The sequence below is a fragment of the Bombus bifarius genome, unplaced genomic scaffold (genome assembly GCF_011952205.1).
Source record: "Bombus bifarius isolate JDL3187 unplaced genomic scaffold, Bbif_JDL3187 scf7180000007974, whole genome shotgun sequence".
In the NCBI taxonomy this organism is placed as follows: Eukaryota; Metazoa; Arthropoda; class Insecta; order Hymenoptera; family Apidae; genus Bombus; species Bombus bifarius.
In genome coordinates this window covers 3,345,566-3,362,857 of record NW_022884360.1, presented here as the reverse complement: position 1 = coordinate 3,362,857, position 17,292 = coordinate 3,345,566, and the positions used below count along the sequence as shown (strand labels likewise).

Below are 17,292 nucleotides of genomic sequence, written 5' to 3'. Positions count from 1 at the left end.
TACACGGAAGTTGCACAACTATTTATCGTATAACGTACACGTATATAACGTGTAACGGACGAATTATGTCGTTGAAGATATGAATTTGCATAAAAGTCCACTCGCGTCGTAGCCACGATCAAATTTCAAAATATCTTCGAATCTTATTAATATGTTAACGGTACAAAATGCATTCGTGAAATGCTTCTAACGACTCAAACAATTTCATGAACCACTATACGTATCCCCGTGTGAAGCGGAAGAGAGATTGGTAGTAGGACGCACCGCTATCGAGCGACGATGGCTCGCGAATCGACCATTCGTGTATCGGCTACGTCATGCCAGTAATAGTGAAATGTGCGCGAATATAATGTTCGCATGCAAGGGTGCTGTGGGTGAGACAAATGGTGAGCGATCGAGGGCCAGAGCGTGATAGTGAGATAGATAGACAGATAGATAGATAGATAGAGAGAAAGAGAGAGAGAGAGAGAGAGAGAGAGAGAGAGAGAGAGAGAGAGAAAGAAAAAAACCGTGAGAAATAGGCGAAAAAAGTAGGATGACCGAGAAAATCGGAAGGCGCGAGATCGATCGAACGATGCGAGTCAATGAGTCGGTGAGCGAAAATAGAAAAAAAGTATATTATAACAAAATCAATGGAATAAACATACGTAATTATTAATTCCGTTAAATAGTTACCTGCGGTCTGGGTTATACGTTTTGTGCGTGCGTTGTGCGTGTTACAAGTCAGTACTCGTTTGGGGCTCTTTTACATTTGGCATCGATTGTTGTCGTCCAGTATTAGTCAACTTAAAAAAAAAAACAGAGAAACCAAAAATCAAAAATCCAAAATCAGATTTGCGGCCGTTGTAATCGGCGTAGCTCTGTGTCCTAATTCGCTCGCGAATAGTTCTCACGGAGGCGCGGCGATCGACGCTTCCAGAACGTTTCTCGTCCCGCATTTATCATCCGTGTTCTCTTTGTCAGTCCGTGTACGAAAAAGAAAGCCGTGCTAGTCGAGTAACGTTCGCCGGGCATCCACCAAAAATCCTCTATTTCGTTCCCGAAAACGTACGTTAGCTGTTTGCTGCCTCTAGAAAAAAAGTGTTACTCGATACCCGGTAAACGCGCCTCGACTGCGTCCTTTTTGTTCGGCAAAAAACGAAGCTTGAAACAGCATGCATGGCTACACGCTAACTCGACGTGCAGAGCAAACGGAGATCGCCAACTCCTGTACGTGTTTACACAACATATTTAGATCACGTGCATGTCGCATGCTGCGCGTACGATACGCGCGCATTCCTTTACGCACACACGAAGGAACATGCTTGAAAAAAGTTGCAGACGAGTGGGGTCTGGTTCGAAGAAAGAAACACAGGTATATACACGGTATAAAGTAATGTAAAAGTTGGCCGATCAAAGATACACACAATCAAAACCTTTGGTCCAATCCTTATAGTAAGAGAGAGAGAGAGAAAGAGAGAGAGAGAGAGAAAGAGAGAGAGAAAGAGAAAGAAAAAGAGAGAGAGAGAGAGTGAGAGAAGAGAGGAAGGAAGAAAAAGAGAAAAGGGGCGTGTGTACAGAAACATGTGTATGGAACAAAGTGACGACGTCGAATCGATCCGTTTTGAAAGAACCGAAAGTTTGGACGGTGAAGCAAGGGTGCCGGCGAGCTGTGAACCAATCTCGCAAGAAATCGAAAGCAACGGTGAAAAATTATGTGAGACGCGACAGTCAGAGCAGAATGACCAAAGAAAAAGTGAGGATGATAATGGCGTGATGACGATGATCGAGTTTTGCGCGTACCAAGCATCAGCGAACGTCCCAAACGACTGCAAAATCATAAATGGAACAAGCAACGAAACTTTTTATTCGCTCGAATATCTACAGGTTGATTTTCCAATAAATAACTCGACGAACGTGTTTGCAAAAGCAAATACAAGAGAAACGTAATAGATACGATTTATGATCGTCGAGTTATCTGGAGAATTGATTTACCAATTGTACAGGTTCATTTTCTTAAATCGATAAATAAGAGTCGTTCACGCTTCTTGAGATTTTTTCAATTTTATATCGAATTATATATATCGATATATATATTTATATATTTGTTATCGACGCGCTTATATCTTGCGTTATTTCTCGAATTTTCTTTACTGCTGTTTGTTCGTTCGCTGCAATTAACCGAACTAATTGGCAAATATGCGGTATAAATAATTCGGCGAATGTTTGACGAAACAACAAATTGACAAAGTGCATGATCCACGTTGTCGAGTTATTTCTTTCTTTTCTTGTGAAATCATCCTGTAAAGTTAAATCTACATTGACACACAACTGTCCGCGGACACGTGTTGCGGTCAATCGGCGTCTGTTTTACTGCCTGTATCCCAGCAAATACAGACGCTGATTGGACGCGACGCGTGTCTGCGGACAATTGTCCGTCAGTGTGAGATTCAGCTTAAGACGTACTGATAGATAGAAATCATGGGTACGAAACGCCTATTCGAGCGGCGAGAAATTCTTTCTCTTCTCTCCCCGTAGATGCATGTATTCGTAATATAGGTTAGCGAAAAGTGCGGATAGTGAGAAAGGGGGCTGCAGGACCGAGCGAGGAACGAGCAGTTGCGCATTCGACGACGATCACGTGCAATTTACAGGATTCTTTCATTTCCAATGTTCATCGTGATCGTCGTATTTGTCGTCGTTGTTGTGGTCGTCGCCGCGAACTTAATCGCGGGAAATCCAATGTAAACCTTGTGTGTCGAGAACAGAGACGGGGGTTGGGGGATTGTTACACCTTACTATAAGAAATGGATTGGAACGAGTGTGTCTGACGAGTCGAGATCGCAACTACTTTGTTTCCTTGGAAATGGTGCCGCGTGGCTCATCGAGCGTTACTCGGACGATACCCCGACGTAAATTAAGAGTAAAAGGTCGTCGTAAAAATTGGTATATGCATCTAAGAGAATAAATCGTTAAATATAAGAGTATACAGCGATAATGTAATAAGAAGGAGGTATTGCGAGAAGGCCAAGTGAGAGCTCGTAAGGCGCGTAGCGCGTAGCACAGCCGAGGGATTTTTGCACGCTTTTATTAATCCCGGAAATGTTTCGTGCGTGTCGGGTATGCTCTTTGCCGGTACGTGTCGGGTCTGAAAAGCGCTGGGACATAGCGGGACAACGATAACAAAGCTCTAGGTGTGTCGGTAAGATGCAAACAACGCAACGCGACTAGAGGCCTTGAATGGTTTTATTAACAATCCGGCCATTTTCATCTGTTAAATGACCTAACAAAATGGATACGGGTAAAGAGACTCGCGAATCGAACTTCCGACATATCTGATATACGTATAATCCTTGGACGGTGAAAGCTGGGTCACGTTTCGTTCCTGCAAATATTTCACGTTTATTCCTTTAGAAATTACTATGGACTATTTTTTTTTTTTATAAATTTAGAATTAAACTTTCGTTCGAGTAAAATTTTTCCTCTTATTTGCTACTCGCTTTACTTTTTCTTATACAACATTCCTTCGGTAATATCGTAGCGTGCTTGAAAAAATAAATTACGTTAATATTTATCGTTCTATTTGAATTATAGGTATCTGTTATTTGATTTTACCAGCATATGTAAAGATGTCTATGTATGGTACACGAAATTTCTGCTCCGGCAGTGATCTGTGATAGTACGTTTTATCCAAATTCAAATCTTTGTCTATTCGAATGAAAACTACCAATACGCAGTGGTAAAAACATTTTCAATCGTCTTGGAAAACAAGATATTCGACAACGATGATCTAGCTTCCATCGTCTGAAGGTTAATGCACGTTCTAATTGTAAATCCTGACCTCTAGATGAAACGTCCGCGATTCAGTAGTACGAACCGGTGCGGGTCAGACAACTCCTCGGTGCGAAGAGAGAAATAGAGAGAGAGAGAAAGAGAAAGAGAGAGAGACAGAGAGAGAGAAAGAGAGAAAGAGAGAGAGTGAAAGAGAGAGAGAGAGAAACTGATTCGCGACCGCGATTATTCCCAACCTTTCGTCACGACAGTAAAAAACGGAGCTCTATCGCGTCTAAACGATATATATGTATATGTATATACGAGTTATATATATGTATAGATCCGGAGCAACGACGACAAGAATTCGCTCGGCGAATCCCTCGAAGAATTCCGCCAAACTTCCACGCAAGGCTTTACTTTCTCTCTCGCTACCGCTTAAAAAAAAAGGACAGTCTCTTTTCGCGCGTGTACACGGAAAAAAAGAAAGACGGGAGGAATTTGGCAAAATGCTTCGAGCGTCGTGAAGGATAAACAGTTATATGAACAATATGACGATTTGTGCGGCAGACATCATACCGACAAAAGGAATATATATATATAATATATATATAAACACGCGTGTGTGTGTATGTATGTATGTATGTATGTATGTATGTATGTATGTATGTATGTATGTATGTATGTGAGCGTTTGCGCTTAGGGGTGTGTATGGGGGGTATATATATATATATTTCGTGTGTGAATATATATTTGGAATTGGTGATTGTATAAGTGTACATATGTTTGCATATATATATGTGCGTTTGGATGTATGGATATTTATATATATATATATAGTATATAAAATAGTACAGAATAATAATGGTAATAATAATGGTAATAATAATAATAATAATAATAATGATAATAATAATAATAAAGTAGAAATATTAATAATAATAATTAATAATTTATAAATATATGAATCATTAAAAAATTACTCGTGACTGGTCTGTATGGCCTCCTTGAAGTTAGTACTCCACTTCCAGCCATACTAAAAAATTAATATAATATTCACTATCTTGCCTGCAACCTGCGTTTTATAGTTCTTATTAAAAAGGAAAAGTAGAGACAGAGAGGAATATATATATATAATATATAGAGAGATATTATTTCTTTAATTAATAAACAGTCTAATTTAAAAACTCGCTGTGTCGAGACAGCGGCGTAAGGTCTGCGTAACCCGCGTCGCTTGTCAGGCATATACTCGTATCAGGACGACGTTACATGTGGCAAAGCATCATCATCATCATCATCATCGTTAGAGCCGATCGAACCTCTCGTTTCGCTCGTATTATCGGAAAGAGAAGGGACGATCAAAACGCGAGCAACAACCGACGATGGCGAACAAATTTTTGTCGTTGTTGTCTCGCGTCCAGCCCGCCGCTCCAAATTCGTCTCTTTCGAACAAGATTTAATTGAAAAAAAAGACAAGATTTTTATATATATATATAATATAAAATATAGTGGGAACAAACGCTCTTTAATCCCGTCGCGACGCAGATTTTTCCTTTCTTTTTTCCTTTTTTTTCCCCTTAAGTCACAACTAACACTGAGAATGATCTGACAAAACACGGTCGTCGGCACTCGCGGTCATTCGATACAGAAGCAAAGAAAACAAGGAGACAGAGAAAATTGGGAAAAAGAGCTTTTCGTATCGTGGCTCGACGACCGAAACTCGTTTTGTCACATCATACGCTGCTAAATGTATAAAAAATATCTATACTATCGGGACACAGCAAACACTGAAAATATTGGTGATGGGGGGTTGATCAGGGTGGAAGTCAGGGTCCATGTCACAAAGAGACACAAGTTGAAGGAAGATTCGTTTTGTCACTGGGACGTTCGATAGAAACGCGTGTTTGGCGTACTGCCCCAATCCTTTACCTCTATAGAGTAACGAGACTTGGTCCTGGCCGCTGAATTTTCGCGACAAAGCTCGTCCGAGAAACGAGCGGCTCGTTTCGTATCGAGGAAAGGTTTACATTAGATTTCGACTAGACTTCGATCGAGAGACCGAGAGATCCAACGGTCGACGAAGAGATCCATGGATCCAACGAGGATCCTTCTTGGAGTAACGAACACGCGAAGACCGTATCTTTCGCGAACTTGAAGCCGTAGAGAAGGCACTGTACGCACGAGATCGTTTCCAGAGACGAATCCCGAGACCGAGTTTACTCTTGGATACAGGCGAATCAAGCAAAGTGTATTTCGGTGGCACGCGTTTCGCAGTGTTTTGGTGCCGATTGCGTGAAAGATCACGAATGCACGCATGGACTCGCGTATGTATGTACACTCCCGTTTTTAAGTATTAGGACACCTAGTGGTATATTGTACAGAACGCGATACATTGGTATAGATTGGTAGGAAAAGATTTAGACCGATCAGAATTTTTAATTCGTATAAAACAATATCCAGTAACGTATGGATACAATTTGGCGAAGAAATTGTTTGCAAGAATTTTTCGAATGAGAAAGTTATACAGTTTCGTTGGTATAGCATATAGCGTCTAGCAAAGTATCATAGAGTTGTAACATTATAGTATTATTATAGTATCGTATAATTGTATAATTCTATGTATATTTCTGAAAGTATTATGATATGATAGAATTATAAAATTATAGAACTATGCAGATTGTTCATCTCAAACTGCCAAAACATCTTCGTTGCTTTTTTTATCAATAGAAAGAATGATGCGAGGACAGAGCTAATTGGCTTAAACTGACGTAAAGTTATCTCTTCAGGATTTGAAGATCATCGACATTCTTTTTAACCTAATCCAAATCTAACTTTTCACGAGTGTTCTAACACTTATGAACGAGGGTGTACATACGATACGCATACAAAATATACGAGAGAGTATGTGTACCAATACCAAAAGTACGATATGTATATATACATATATAGTTATGTATACAGTTATATAAATATATATGTGTAGACAAAATTCTATGTCACTCGTTGCATGCGCTGTTTAGCATAATAGGATACGGGGTAAGCGGTGGTCAGACTTAACGTACGTCACTGCAAGATACCACATTGTTTTACTCGATTAGGCAAAGATAGATCTACAAAGCTCTGGAGTGGTGTTTCTGACGCTACTCTCATTTAAACAACGAGACTATGCCAAAAGACCGCGTCACATTTTCGCTCGCGACATCACAGGATTTGCTCTGTTTTAATCACTCGCGGAAAGTTTTCGACGCTTCTGTCGCTTCTAGCCGCGTGTAAAGTTCTCTTTGTCAAGCAAATCGTACAAACACGACGAAGAAAGGGGAACCACGTGCATCGACTTTGCAAAGATTTCTCGGCACAATCCACGCGAACGTCCCACGAAGAAACGTAGAACGCGAAGTTGCGTTTGTGCTCCATGTCGAGTGCCTTTTATCAACAACGGTACGCGATCTTTCATTGAGATTTTCGCAAATCAAACGCTTCGTTCTTTTTTTCATCCTTCTCGGAAGGGGGCAGAGAGGTTTCCAAAGCGCGACAAACTGGATCACAGGATCGTGATAGGTTTTTTCTTCAGGAATTCCATGCAACGGGTATTATTGGAACGGAAATAGCTGAGAAAGAAGTCGAACGAGGATCCAGATTAGATAGACAGAGACATTAGAAAAGAGAAAAAGAAATAAAAGACAGCGAGCGAGCGAGCGAGCGGGGCAAATGAAGCGTTACCTTGGAATGTTGAGCAGAGGTCGGTGTTATCGGTGGCGTCTCCTCGGCGTCTACGCTCGCTGCTGCGTTTGGTAATCGCTGCTCTTGCACCGACGCCAAACTGCGGAATATACAGATTACCAGTTAGTTTTGGCGAACACAATATCAAATTTCTTCTATCCCTTTATAATTCTCACTCGTTTCCCGGTTAATTTTGTGCATCTTTCGTTGCGCGCTTACATGATCCTAATTCATGTGGACCGTATTCAGGGACCGTAGCAATGTTACCTACCGTTTGAGCGTCACGAGGGTACTAGTGAGCTTTTTGCAACGCTTCAACGCCGACTCTAATCGTTCTGGCTCTTCTTTCAGGAATTTCTCCGCTCGTACGACCATCTCCATTTCAGAGCTCAATAAACCCTTCATACCTTCCTGAAGACTCGGGAATCGCACCTTCAGGTCCGCCACCGTTTTGCTAAAACAGAAAATGCGGTCTGTCACATCGTTTTCAATCGGAATATAGGATTTGCTTTTGAAAGTAAGAGAATGGATGTGTATGGTGACGTTATAAAATTAGTCAAACTTGAAAGTACACAGGTTTAGTTCTTGAAAGCTTTTGCAACTGCCGTTTAGCTTTTACCAATTTAGTAACTCGCCTTTCTCTCTCTCTCCCTTTACCTGGATTTGCTCATTATCAAGGCCATGTTCTCCACATCCGACATATTGACCCTTGTCTTTCTGTTTATGACGTTGCCACGTAGTTCCTCCACTGTGTTCTCCAGCTCGCTGAAAGCGGCAGATCATGTGTCAGCGGTTGTAGAGACTACATCTAAGAGATACGAGAGGAAACGAGAGAATAAAATGAAACACGTACGTTAGATCTTTTACCAGCCTCAACATCTCCTGCCTGTAGAGGTCTTCCTCGCGGCTCAGTCGAATCTTCTCCGCATCCCAAGCTGCGTCGCCGCACGACAGCAACATTGTCCTATGTCCACACAAATTAATAAAAATAGCCAATGATTATATTAAACGATATTATTAACAATATAATTATACGTGTTCAAGAAGATGAATAGACACGTCTGAGGTACGAGTGTTTGAAACAGGAATGTGAATGAGTCTTTGGATTTGCTCAAAGTAAAGCACGTAACTATATATTTGAACAACATATAGATCCAAATTCATTGCACAAGTACGGAGTAGACTCTACTGTATTTTGAATTTTACTTATTAATTGAGCGTCTATGGCAGCGTTTGCGTTAGAATTGGTTGCGGATGAAATAACATTTGACCGAAACCTAAAGCCAGAGATCCACCGGGGCTCGACCAAGTTTCTTGTCAGCAAACATCAGTAAGCAATTTTTAAGCTTAACACGTTGACTGCCATGGGGTGACCAGTGACCCGCACTCAACTTTGCCGTGGCGCCGTGCGGGTCACCGATGACAGGCGTACCAAGATTAGTAGAAATACATAATTTGAACAAATGTGAATAGTTATAAATGTTTTATTATTACCATCGTTACTACAATGGTGTGACCAAATTAATGCAGTATAAAACATATAAAAAAAAGGGCCTTGACAGTAAAGTAGACAATGTTAAATCTTGTGGCGGTTCTTTAGAATTATTGCAGGTCCGAATAAGTATGACCGAGGGATGGATTATGGTTTATGGTAGATCCCGGCACGTAACAACGTGGAGCAATTATTTGAGCAACGCGAAGAAACAATATGAGATAATCGCAAAAATAAGTGAATCGAGCGAAACTGCACTACAACGCCACGTGGGTCACCAGTGACCTCAGTGAGATAAATTCATTAATGATGATTATATACCGTAACATATCTCTTGTAGGTAATACTTCAACATTATATGTATCGCATAATAAAAAATTCATCGTGACGCTACGGCCAAACCTTGTAAAACTGACGTGGCATTCAACGTGTTAATATTAGGTTGGCAACTAAGTGATTGCGGGTTTGTCATTACTACCTAATGACAAAATCCGCAATCACTTAGTTGCCAACCAATATTTGAGAAATTAAATGAAATCGACCGTACACGTGAAGGTTAGTAAGTTTTTCGTTTGTAGTGTAGTTTATATAAACTTAGAAGGAGTGAGGTGACTATGCCACAATACGTGTGGCTGCATCAGATATGGCCGTAGTACATATTTATATAGAAACACATAAACATAAGTAGAATTCATTTCAAGTATACTTGTGCCGTGCGCAGCCTATATAACCGACCATATGGTCGTTGGGCATACTTGTGCACTGAATTTACACGTGTATAGCGCTCGAGAACGCAGCCACACGCAGTGTGTGGTCGGCTTTGGAACTATGTAAGCCTGAGATATCGAGCAGTAAATAAATAAATATACGTTACACACGAGAAAGCAATGGAGGGATCGCTCTCCGTGTAGAAAAAGAACACGACGAGAATGAAAAACACGTGTAATTATGATGAAGATAAAGAACGACTAGTCTGATATACAATAAATGAAAATGTTTCTTCCAATTATATATAAATCACTTGGATTAAGTTTGAAGAAAGTTCCATAGCTCTTCTCATACTTGTTTCATTTTGCGCACCTGATGGTGATGAACGTATCCAATATAGTCTCTCGTATGGTGTGCGCCTGGGCCTGAGACATGCGTCTCAGATTCCTAACTTCTTGTCTGAGGTCCTTCGCCTTCTTCTGCAAACCTCGCAGCTGGTTGTACATTTCCGGTGTCAGCGCCATGTCACGATAAACATACTGGCCAGCTACCAACGCCGCCGGTTTCGGTGGCGGTGTCGGCTTGTGCCTGTCTCTCTCTGAAAATGATTCGGTCAAGCGTCAACGATCATGTTTCTCGTCCTTCTCATCGATTTCGCACGATACATCGTGCTCACATGTACGGGCACAAGCGTTGGCATTTCCGCCCGTTAAACCGTGCGAAAATCGTCCAGCTTGATCATCGTCCTTTGATCCTTGTTACCTTGCGATCCAGTCAAATCGGATCGAGTTTGCCAGTAGCAAGAAACGTAATTGAAAATGGGGCAGTGGCGATCGATCAATGAGATTGAATGATCCGTAAAAATAACTATGATAATGTGGCAATAACTGTGGCAGACGATAGATTTAACGGTAAATTTAAAAAGTGATGTTTGTAACATTCTTATCTGTCACCGCGTTTCAATTTATGGATGAGGTAGGGAGCGCTGTCAGCCGGCCGGATTTAGCGGCTGGCGCCATCTGTCACTCGTTAATGCGACGCCTTTCGCACGATCAAAGGGCGGACTGGTGCACGAGTATATGAACGAGGGGCGAGTGACCAGTTGTACAATTTCGCTGTCGTTTTTATCGTCACCATTTTATCGGCGACTAGGCGATGAAAGCTGTGCAGAGGGCAGCAAAGGGATAGGAACGAAAGAAACGAATGGACGAGTATGGACGATGGTATCGTGGACGATCAACGATCATGCGTCTTATAGGACGTTTTACCTCTGAATTATCCTCTCGAGTTCCAGGACAATCACCCATCTATAGACAGTGTGCGATCGAGCCGTGAGTTGCGTCGAAAAGCGTCATTTACCCTACTACGTGTAACTTGTTGGTTGCTTTAAAAAATGGATCTGTCGATGCTGCTTTTCGACCATCTCGTTCTCGAATGCACTGTCGGAAATTTCGCACGCAAGCGGAAGAACCGTGTTCTTCGGTGATTGGCTAGGTGCACGAACGATTAAAACAGAAACGATTGGATAATACACCGTATCTGGATATTTAAACACACAATTGCGGACCAAAAACCCAACGAAACAAATAGAAAAGGAATGAGAGGGGCAGAGGCGTAAAAAGAAGAAAGAACGATCAATAAGGTTAATCACAAGAACAAGTGGAAGTAACGAGACACAAGGGTTGGTGGAAGCGTAAAAAAACACGAAACAGGTTTACCTTGCGAAGACATCCTCGGCAACGTGGAGGATTTGATCGCCGGTTTTGTTGGTTTTGTGTCCGCTAGTCGTGATGGAAGGCATTGCACGAGAAGTCGTTAGAGATTATTGCGTTAGTATGAACTACTCCGACAAGGATATTTTTTTATCTCTCTCTCTGAGTACATCTTTAACCTTTGGTGTTTGAGAGAAAGAAAGACGGCGGAGCTGCAGATAATCGACATCGGCGGTTCCTTAATCTGCTCGGATCGAACGAGCCCGATATCCGCTCGGTTTGCAAAACCGTTACCGATCGATTTGTAATTACGGGCAGACCGCGTAACGAGAAAGAACAGATCGTCAGCGATTTTCTTCGCCGACTAGGGACATCTGCCGGCGATTAAGCTAAGGACGTCGTTGACCCAGTTGGATTTTACTATAATTCCCATGATAATTGCAATGCCTATATACCGCATGATTCCGCATTGTCGAAACAGACTTTCGTTCGATTTAATCGTTCGAACGGAACTCTGCTTCCATCTGCCGCTCCACTTTTTTCTTTTTCTCTTCGATTGAAGAATTGAAGAATAACTCGATTCTCCGAGAGGAGCGTGCTTAGTGAAAAAGTATCGTATAATAATTTCGTAGAATGTGCGGTAACCATTACCTGCGTGCTGCGGGGAATGCTGCTTGGGGGAATTCATGTCTGGTGGCTCGTCACTGAAGGACACTGACTTTTCAAACGACACCGACTTGTCTGGAATAGAGGATGATCAGAGCATGTTTCTTGCGATACTCGTGCTAAAGTGGGCTTTTTGGTTATAGCGGACGGGCGTGCGCGCGACAAACTTTCGAAATTAAAGGAAATGGTGCTAAACGTCGAGCCGTAAACCGAAAGTAAGTGCGACGAGTTTTCGTGCATCAATGGGACAGGAAACGTAAAGCTTAAACTCATATACGCGGACATAGAAGGTTTCGTTCTAATCGATCCACGAACATTTCTTCGAAACTGTACACGTTGTTCGAAAAGGTGTTTTTCCAAATCGAATCTACTTTTTCGGGAGGATCTTGCAATGCTCGGCTTTGTATTTTTTTTTTTTTTTTTTTTTTTTTTGATGGAAATATACATTCTTTTTGTACAACGTACGATGCAATTTTAAATCTCTAGGGGAAAAAGCATCGAGGTGGAATTTAAAGTATTTGTGATATTTTAGCTTTGATCTTACAAAACTGAAACTTTCTACGAAAGACGAGCAAAGATAATACCGTGCTTTTATATTTATGCTTTTTTTCGTACTTTGCCTATACTCGATTCGATGAAATTAACTTTGAAATGTCTTTTATACTTTTACTTTTTTTTTTATACTTATACTTTTAATACCTTCATTTTCTAGGAGAATTAAAAACTAGATATCGAACGGTGTATGAAAAAAATGTATAGTTCCGTTTGAAGAAGCAAACGTCACTTTGAGATTTCCTAGAGATCAGAATTTGTTGAAAGAACGAATTTTATTTGAAACGTCTTCTTTCGGATAGCGTACAGTTTAGGAGACATTTGAGTGGATCCATTAAAATGAGACGTTGTGTATACGCGGCTACCTCCACGCAGTCAACCGTGCCTGGGTCTATCTCGACCCACGTCTCGATGTAAGCCGAAACAAAGTCAACGTTAATTTTCAGTGAAAAGCACTCGCGTGTTTCCAATTTCTAAGCAGAATTCTGAAAAAGATCTTGTAATTTAAAAGTCTGTAGCCTTCATCTGGCATAAAGTGAAACACATAAATCCCACCGACGAAAATAAGAGAAAAAAATATATCTGACGCTATATACTGAGATATCACCAGACACATATACGGAGAGTTAAAAAAAAAAGAAAAGAAAAATGGTTACCTGGGCAAAACTTGTTATAGCACACTGCGGATATTTATGCGAATTAATATTTTTTCACGTTAAAATTAAATTAAAAAAGAAAATGGAATTTAAGTGAATCTAAGTAAGAATTACCTACCAAATATTGTAACAGTTACTATACTTTTGATATTTTATAGATGTACATTTTTCACGTTATATGGATTCTATGTATCTTTGCTCTTTCAAATATTTATTTATTTATTTAACAGATAAATCCTTTGGTACAAGAGATAGAACGTGAAGGAAACGTATACATAAATATATTTTACTCAACAATTTTACTCAATTTTCGTCTCTGATCTTATCTCAGGCAACGACATATCGTCTGAGACGTACAAGTGGAAACATTTTGATTACTACGCCAAGATTTTAACGAAAAATGGTTATATAGGTCTCTGTAATACCGACTATTTATTACAGGCGAATGCGCAATCTAATAGATGCGTATTCCTTGTTTCGATTTCACTTGGATAAAACTGTCGATTCCACTTACGGTTAAGAAGCAAACAATAAACATTATAGAAGTATTCTTCTACGTTGCGTATCTTCATTATGTTCCATAGCATTGGAAATATAATAAAACTGTGAATATTCTGATCGTATTGTAGCTCAAGTGTGCAAAGTCCAAATACTAATACACGGTAGTGTATATACAAAAAAAGGAAGGTAAGGAAGAACGCGAAGAAAGGAGAAAGCATAAATGCATAAAAATCCGCAGTTTGCTTATAGTTGCTCTTGGGTCGGCAACGAAGTGATTGCAGATTTTGTTAATACTAGCTAATGATAAAATCCACAGTTACTTAATTGTCAACCAATAGAACCGATTGCAAGCGAACGGGACAAATGTCGAAACGTATTTATCGAAACGGTTTAAGGATTTTCTAGACGCGGTCGATTCTATAGAAACCGATAACGACGAAAGTAAGGAGGTTGGTGCCAAGTGCCTTCGGAGGATGCGCCGCGTATTATGCTTGAACGATGCAAAAGAAACGTCAGAAAGAAGCTGAGGGTGAAAGTAGGCGCTCGCGCGAAAAAGACAGAGAGAGAGAGAGAAAGAGAGAAAGAGAGAAAGATGGAGAAAGCGCGTGCAGTGCACGAATCGCTGCTATGTGTTACGATTTAGTGGCAAAAAAAAGAATAAGGCGACGATGCTTTTGTTGCATGGATAAACAGGAGAAACGTGTATACTTTGTGAACCGCACCTTTGCCTAACTTTGGTGGTTTTACGTCAGTCCTTAAGTACGAGTCATCTGTAACGGCAGGTTGAGACACTTGAATTTTACAAAGGAGAACCGTTTTAATCACATTGGTTAAACGTAGGGCACTATTATAAAATGTATATAAGTAGTAATAGAGTAATATAGTATATAATAGTAATTTCAATAATAATAACGATAATAATAATAACAATAGTAATGATAATAATAAGAATAAGAATAAGAAGTAGTAGAAGAAAAATAATGTTAAGAATAATAATATAAGTATATATGAGTAACAATAATGATATAATGTATGAATAAGTACATATATATATATATATATAAACTATGTATTACAGCGGTTACAGTGATTCGACGGAAAAATAGAAGATAGAAGAAATGAAGAAGACACACCTGGCAATGAGGCAGAGCTGGAACTAGAGTGTTTGTCGAACTCGTCCCCGGCGCCTGGTGTGTGCGTCAGTCGGAATAACAAAGCAGTTGTACAGCAGGGTTCAGGAAACTTAAACACCGCGTTACAACACGTGGCAGCGGTAACGTCGCGTTAGAATTAATTTTATTTTATTATAACACAATTTTTTAATTACATGGTTTTATCGTTAGAAGGAGAGCACGTCCATCAACGAATATTTGAAAAATATTATTTTACATTAATAAAACACACCTGGCATGTACATGAGATTGAAATTATATTCGTGGAATTTGGAAAAATAACAGGACTGAGAAGTCAGTCGTGGAATTACTTGGAAGAACCGCGTCGTACCGCTGTCACTGCATAAACCGTGGCGCAAAAACGTATTGTTAGATCTAATGAAGGTGCAGCCTGGCAGACAGTCACGGGCGTCTGTTCTGCTGCCTCCGAATCGAATGGAATCGGTATCGTTTAAACTCTGTGGTATCTAAAGAAGGAAAATCGAGAGAGAAAACGCGAACGATCGTAGGAACGACGTAAACGAAGAAAGCTAAGGGGCGGACGAACATTCACGCAGAGAGAACGGGATAGGCGGTAAAGCGTCGCAGAATAAATCCGTTGAACGTAACGAGCTAATGCTTCTAATGTGTCTAAGTGCGACGAAAGATCGAATGGAAAAGAAATGCGAATCCGTTCGTTTCGACGAGACGAATTATTCTCGTCGAGGCGAGTCGGATGGCGTGAACGCAAGAGACTGTGAAAATAAATTGGCCAGAAGATGATGATGGGAAGAGGTGGACCGATGAAAAGAAAAATCTACGCGAAACCAAAGGACGAAAGTTTCTTTCGCAGACAACAGAGAAACCGGGTGTGGCGCGTCTAACGATCAAAAGATTACGCACATGTTGCAGTTAGTGTGAATAGAGAATTTGAGAAAGCGGACAGATAACGTACCTGGTCCTCTCGCGTAAGGATCGCGTCCAGCTGGAACTTGTAGATAATCACGAGGCGATGGACTCGTGTGAGGTGCGTGGGTCAGAGCCTTCTGCACTAGACCTGTCAGGTTCGCCAGCTGTCTCTCCATGTGTTCTACTCTTATCCTAGACAACGAACGAGCAAATTTCGGTTAACCGGCGCGTTTGTTGCCACGGCCCGGACAGCACACAGTCTGTTCATGGATGTCGTAAAGACGTACGATCAATGACCTGGAAACCTGTAGCGAAGATGCAGTTTGAACGTTCTGCGTTGCAGATTCAGGGCAGTTCAGTGGTAATAGCAACATTATTATAAAATAATTCCTGGTCTTTTGTAACGCATTGGGAAATTTAAAGAACGCATAGATACATAGGCTGTGCGTAGTTTGATTACAGTCGAATGCCGCATTGTAAAAATTAAAACGTTCCGATCAAGTCGTAGGATGGTGGAGCTTGAAACGGACGTGAAATGTACATACGTCTTTGAGACATCGTGTGCTGTCCGTGGGGTGGTTCCGGTTTCTGCATGTTGCAGAAACTGAGAATGGGACGAGACAAAATCTAAATCTAATCGGGCTTAGTATCTTCCAAAGAAGCGTTCCACAGGATGCACGTACGCTTAGATATAATAAAATATCAACTGACGATAATGAGAATCGCGTGCAAGGTTCGTTCCGCATAACTCGCGATCTTTCTAAAGCCTACGTCACCAGAAGGCTATACACAAAAGCGCTCAGATACACATTCTCTCTACGACCGCTAGTCGGCATGCTACATTCCACCGATCCTTATTTTCAGCGCAGAGCCGTTTTCCGGACGAAAGGGATGCCAATTTTCTCGAAATTCTCGTCCTTTCGATCGGACACGGCGGAATACACGGCGCATTCGAACAGTTGCTGGACCGATAGCTGACTTGTGTCTAACAGAAAAGCTTCCCAGCTAAGTATAATTTTCTTATTCGACGCACGGTTATCGACAAATTTTCGAAATTTTATCGAGTATGTGACACGATTATTCTTATTATGTTACAGGTGGAGCTGATTTAAATATCGTGTTACTTATAATTCAGCAATATAAACCTTTCGTAAGTATATGTGCAATTAATTGAAGTTAAGAAGCATCGCTTTCTTTTTGCATTTTCTCAAAGAATATAATTTCAGAAATGTATGTATGGGGAAGTCTGTGTCTGAACTCCTACAACTAACGAAGTTATACGTATACTGTTCGAGAAGCTTTTATACGAACGATTGTTATTGGTAACAAGAAATTTCAAACACGTTTTTCTCCGATCTATGTTTCTTAACGTGGCTTCAAATTTTCTGTGCACTTTCGATGCATGTGTGCGTCGTTGTGGCCTGAACTAGGACGAATTCAATACCTTTCTTTCTTCTGTTTCCTTAAGCTTCCGA

At 40.7% G+C, this 17,292-nt stretch overlaps 1 protein-coding gene across 25 annotated transcripts in view; it reads right to left on the bottom strand.

Annotated features, from left to right (window-relative positions):
* LOC117217118 overlaps positions 1–17,292 on the bottom strand; it is a 180,006-nt gene that overhangs the window by 4,551 nt on the left and 158,163 nt on the right. For 10 of the 25 annotated variants that reach the window (XM_033464445.1, XM_033464444.1, XM_033464446.1 and 7 more), the window contains 10 exons: positions 15,864–16,009; positions 14,891–14,944; positions 14,480–14,548; positions 12,034–12,123; positions 11,389–11,451; positions 10,043–10,268; positions 8,324–8,434; positions 8,128–8,235; positions 7,742–7,924; positions 7,471–7,570 (listed from right to left, as the gene is read on the bottom strand). In XM_033464445.1, coding sequence (XP_033320336.1) covers positions 7,471–7,570; positions 7,742–7,924; positions 8,128–8,235; positions 8,324–8,434; positions 10,043–10,268; positions 11,389–11,451; positions 12,034–12,123; positions 14,480–14,548; positions 14,891–14,944; positions 15,864–16,009 — 1,150 coding nt within the window. Of the gene's footprint in view, positions 1–675; positions 786–4,733; positions 4,787–7,246; positions 7,359–7,470; positions 7,571–7,741; positions 7,925–8,127; positions 8,236–8,323; positions 8,435–10,042; positions 10,269–11,388; positions 11,452–12,033; positions 12,124–14,479; positions 14,549–14,890; positions 14,945–15,863; positions 16,010–17,292 lie in introns of those variants that run through there. The other 15 variants (XM_033464463.1, XM_033464464.1, XM_033464470.1 and 12 more) reach the window with 12 other exon arrangements.